Source organism: Apaloderma vittatum, unplaced genomic scaffold, assembly GCF_000703405.1.
Source record: "Apaloderma vittatum isolate BGI_N311 unplaced genomic scaffold, ASM70340v1 scaffold4756, whole genome shotgun sequence".
Taxonomy (NCBI): Eukaryota; Metazoa; Chordata; class Aves; order Trogoniformes; family Trogonidae; genus Apaloderma; species Apaloderma vittatum.
Genome location: NW_009719845.1, coordinates 46,982 through 52,321, shown reverse-complemented (window position 1 = coordinate 52,321; position 5,340 = coordinate 46,982). Strand labels below are relative to the sequence as shown.

Here is a 5,340-nt window from a genome sequence, read left to right as displayed (position 1 = left end):
CCCGGCCGCCTCAACCTGCAGCCACCAGCCTCCCCGTGAGCCTCTGCAAGGTCCCTGCGTCACCCACCAAGATTAAAAATTAATCCTGAAAAGTGATGATGCCCACACGGCGCTGCCCGCCAGACCCGCTCCCTCGGCGTGCTGACCGTCGTGGTGACAAAAGCCAGCGGCAATGACCACAGTGTATTTTTAACTCATATCCCTGTGGTATGTTTCCCACCCGTTTCATGAGGAGGGGGATATTTTGGGAGGGCTCCAGCTCCTGGTCCCCCATTCCCCATCTCTCCTGGGGCAGCGGGTGCTGCCGAGCCGGCTGTGCCACAACTAGGCTGTGGGTATCAGGATCATTTGCCGGGGCAGGTCTCTGTCACTGTCTATTTTTTCCCCTGGATCCCAAGAAGCGCCACAGACCAGCCACTGGAGCATCCCATTAGATTATGCCATGCTGGCAGCATGCTCAGGGAAAGCACTGTTTTGTGCTGAAAACCTCAGCAAGGGAGAAAATTACCTCCTACTCAAAAAAGAGGCTTTTCTCGTGATTAGGAGAGGTGGGTAGGAAGCTCACCCTGGGTTTCCTAATCCACACAGGCAGCTAGATGTAAGGCAGGAGGCGGTTTTGAATCAGGCAGGTTGTAACCCTGGCCAGGACAAAGCTGTGGATCTGCTTGCTAAATCTTCCTCCCCATCACACAGCAGGTGGGAGGGGGTGTGTGAAAAGCACCGAGGAGGTTACAGAGAGCAGCTGAAGGAGTTTTGCTCAATGAACTGTCTCCTGGGCGCAGCGGCCGAGCCCTCCACACTCACCATCCCATCGACGGCGTGATCTGTCCAACTCCACCGGGAGGGAGCGGGTAGAAACCGGGAATGTCTGAGGTCTGTGAAGGACGGTGCACTCCTGGGAAAAGGGAGAAGGAGATGAGCTGGACCCAGTATCGTGCTCCCCGGCTCACCCAGCCCACTCCCCACCCCGCAGCTGCTCCATCTATGGGCGCCTGTGAGCAGCAGAGAATATCTGTGCAATAGCTGTCTGCAGGTGGCAGGATATTGTCGCTGCTCTTCTTGCTGCAGTTCTCTCTGTGGGGATGAGGTGGGTTGTCCACGTTACTGCAGAATCACAAATGCTCGTGTAACAGGACGGCAAAGGCAGCTTGCTCCTGCACAAGCATCACCCCTGCCCTGTGTCACCCAGCAACTTGCTTCGGCAAGGATTTGATGGGCTCTGGACATGTCTCTGCCCTGCCCTGAAAGCCTGTTCAGGCGCAGGACTGATGGTCAGGGCCGTTCCTACACCCCACTCCCCTCAGGCACCCCCCAGGACCCGCTGTGAGCGGCCAAGGGGGATGTTCCAGCCAGCAGCGCTTCTTAAAGTCCCCACTCAAAGCAATTGTTCCATGGGCTCTGCGGGTGCCAAGGAATGGCGGAGGTGGGTACGGTGCCAGCTGGGAATTCACCCTTCGCACGGGGAATCCCTGCATGATCTTCAAAGCCGCTGGCACGGGCGGCACGGCCAGAGGAGACAGCCACGGCATCTACCCCTTTCCAGCCAGACTGAAAAAACAGCCTGTGGAGCCCGGGGGCTGCGGGTGGGACTCAGACAACCGCAGTGCTGGTGGCAAAAGCAGCCTCCAGCTGACCCCCCAAATGGAAAACTGGAGGGGAGCTGGGGCTGAGCTCTGCTGCAGCATCATGTAACTCTACCTGCTAACAAGCCTCAGACAAAAAATCCTGTGCAGTTACGGTCCAGCAGCTGTCCCGGGCAATAAACACATTGAATAAATCAGTGATTAGTTGCAAGCAGTTTGCAAACTCAGAAGTCTGGATTGTTTTCCCAGGTCTATTGATGGTAAATTATTAATTAGGAATGACACCAACAGATTCCAAGCATCTTATTAGGATTTTAGCTAAAATAAATACATAACTGAACTGAAAGGAATATTTAACTTGGGATGAGCTTTACCTACTGCTGTGCTCAAGTGGGACACAGCAGCTCACTGAAGGTCAGACAAAACCAGCATCCATGTTAGGCAGCTGCCAGGATTGCCTGAGATTTGGACCTCCAACAGCACGAGTTGCGTAAGCCAGAGCACAAGTTATTCTCGCTGGCCCAGTGGTTGGGGCATCAGCCACTGACTCAGAAGATCCTGCTTGTATTTCCTTGTCTGCATGTCCTTGGGCTACCGTGAAATACTTTAAAGGGATGCTGTGAGAATGAGTGCGATGGTGACTCTCAAGCGCTTACGCCAGGTGATAATGGGAGATATTTCAGCGATGAAAATAGAGGTGGGACACATCCAGAATGAATGGAGAAGGAAACCCTCGCCCCAGTGGCATAAGGATGCAAAGCTCTTCAAGCTGCACCACAGGGGCAGGTCCCAGCTGAGGATGATGATCTGAACCCTGCCACAAACAGGACCTAGGGGGTCTCTGGGATGGACAGACACCCCGTGCCTCCAGTGTCAACATCCAGGCTAAAAAGGTAATGGGAGACCGGAAAGTGTGCAGCCAGAGGACAGCTTCCCAGAATTACTGACCCTCCACAGAGAACAACGCTTAGGGACTACTCCAATGCCAATCACAGCCTCCACGGAGGGATATAACCAGCTCATCCCCTGGGTGAGCTGCTCTCCTGTTGCTTAAGGCTTGCCAGGCTAACGTGAGTCCCCGGAGGCAGCTCCTGGCGAGGGGCTTTTGTGCTCTGCAAGGCATCTGCAAAGGCAGCGCGAAGGAAGGTGTGTCGGGTCGCCTTCCCGGGAGACTTAGAAATCTGCACGCTTCCTCTGGAGATTCAGTAAGAAATCTGCCACCAGCTGAGCTTTTAATAGGTTTAGTTTGTTAACTCTTCCTATTCTGCGGCTGAGCTGATTATGCTCTGGTGGCTGACACGCAATGTGCTGGCTGGAAGAAAACCAGGAGGTGCCCGAGTACCTCTGATGCTGGACCTAAACCCTCCCCATCAGCATCCCTGACGAGTGCGGCACGTGGCCTGTGGGTTCAGATTCAGCAGGCCCTCCAGCCAAAAGCATCCTTAACTCCCCATTGTTTTAGCAATGACAATAACTCGGTGCAGCCCATGTCTGCAGGACAGTTTGGATCACTCTTGGGCGGAGGTCTTTGCCCAAATCACAACAGCTGGGTTCTGTGCCTCCATTTTCACACTGATTTCTGGGCTCTGACAGACCCTGAATCCCTTCCTGAAGGTAGTGGGACACAAAGCTGTGAATTTGCTTGCCTTCACACGCAGTCAGGACCAGATTTGTGTGAAAGCCTGGGTAAACTGAACAGATGTTGAAAGATTCTGTTGCACTAACGTAAGGTTGAGAAAAGTTGGATTTTACACTCAGCCTGCCAGTAACCTACGAACAGTGATGGGCTGGGGTGAATTCTTGTGCACATATCTACATTTTACTGTTCAGGATCTAAGCTCTACCTACTGTACTTTCCTCTGCAGCCTCATGAGCTGGTTGACGTGTCCTGGGCTCACCCAAGAACCCAAAGAGCCAAACCGTGTGACAACCACACGACGTGTGGCTACGGACACACGCTCGTAGCGATCCAGTTAGCTATCAGACACCGATCCTATTTAGTCAAAATATTTCCTCTTCCAAGCATTTATTTTCTCAAAATGACAACCTGACAGCAGTTTGGGTATGAGTCAAAGGAAAGATTACTTTCCATTTTCTGGTTGACTCTTTACGCATCACCTCGCAGGCTGCGGTCTGCTCTCAAGCGACGGGACAGCTCGCACAGAGAACTGAGCACACTCCATCAGCAGGGCTCACGCTTTTGATATCAAACTCTTCTTGACCAGGATTACGAAGCGCTGCTAACAAGCTAAATAAACTCCTACTGCTAAACCATGCCCCAGTTGACCTTTTCCCATTGATTCAGGACTAGGAAGGTGACAGCCTTGATCTCAGTGGTCTCCAGCAGTGTCCCCCTCCCACCGCACGGGTCCCCAGCAGTGCCATTACCTTGCTTCTGGTTGATGTCAGCGGGCAAGTGGGGCGAGTGGGAGCCATGGCTGAAATGGTCGTTGCTGTAAGGGATGAGCGGGGTGAGCGGGTGGACTCCGTGGGACGGCTGCACGACGGGAACTTTGTTGGACTGCAAGACACAAGGAGGGAGAGGGCTCAGAAGCTGCCAGGGCTCGGCGAGCAAGGAGGGCTGGTGCCCTTTGCAGTCCCATCCTTGTAAGAGAGGCTGGGAATTACTAAAAGTTCCCTGGAGACTCTCAAGGGCCAGGCAGAAAATGCCCTTGTTACTTCAATAAACACTCCAGCATCCTGCAAGAAAAATCCAAAAATCAAAGAGTGACAACAGCTGGAGAGGACTGCAGGGGTGGGTGGAAACCAGCTCAAATCAGCACCAAGTTTTCAAAATTCAGAGGAACTTTTCTACATTCACTTTCAGTATCTTTTATGCCAGGATGAATGCTACAGGTGTGTTACCTGATGCATTGTTCTTGTTTACTGCCTTGTGCTACCACAGGGTCTAAATCTGGGCTTTCACATCCCGCGCATTCACTCCGAGAGACACGCCTGGGCTTTCCTGGCCTGGGTTTGAGCAAGAAGAGCCACACTGAGGGCAGTGCCTTTCAAAACGTGACACAGTCACCAGTGAGAGCCCTTGGGCCAGAATGCCCCTCGGTCCCAGCTCCAGCCAGCAGGTGAAGGACTGGAGGGAACCGAGGAAGTGCTGAGGATGCAACAAACCCAGGAAAATTTAGCACAGGGAAATCCATCCCCTCTTGCAGCTACTCCTAGTGAGGCCATCGGAGGCCAACACCTTTGTAAACGGCGCTTCTTTTTGTGAATGCAACCGGGAATGCTTCTGCGTGTTGGAGCAGAGAGAGAGGGGAACCTGTTCAAAAGAGCTGTAAGGAAAACACACACACAGACACACACACGGACACACACGCTGCCGTCTGCAGCCAAGCTCCTCGCCTCGAGCGTCTCAGGCTGCTCCCGACATGCCCGGTTTCGCCCGTGGTTGCCTTTAAACCCAAACTGACTTTGCCTCAGTGGTGGAATGTTAGGATGTGTCCCAGATAAATCCGTAAAGACAAAAAGGACCGAGAACAATGGGGAGAAAATGAGAACGGACCAGGTAAGACAGCTCCGCAGGGGTTAGGAGCCGGTACTGCGAGGCAGACCTCTTGTGTCCCAGCAGGACACCTCCAGATGATTTACAGCGTGACTTTTGTCAAGTCATTTACGTTTCTGGACTTGATTCACTGGTGCCTTTCACTTTGGTAATGATTTTGCTCAGGCAGAGTGAGCACGGAACACCAGGCAGCTTTGGCAGAGGTGGCGCAGACGGAGCCGATGGCTACGGGGCAAC

The 5,340-nt window shown here is 53.2% G+C and overlaps 1 protein-coding gene across 1 annotated transcript in view; it reads right to left on the bottom strand.

Annotated features, from left to right (window-relative positions):
- Window positions 1-5,340, bottom strand: part of TCF7 (transcription factor 7 (T-cell specific, HMG-box)) — a gene marked incomplete at both ends in the record, with an annotated part of 60,025 nt that overhangs the window by 7,983 nt on the left and 46,702 nt on the right. The window contains 2 exons of the mRNA XM_009870784.1: window positions 805-895; window positions 3,972-4,104. Coding sequence (XP_009869086.1) covers window positions 805-895; window positions 3,972-4,104 — 224 coding nt within the window. The remainder of the gene's footprint in view (window positions 1-804; window positions 896-3,971; window positions 4,105-5,340) is intronic.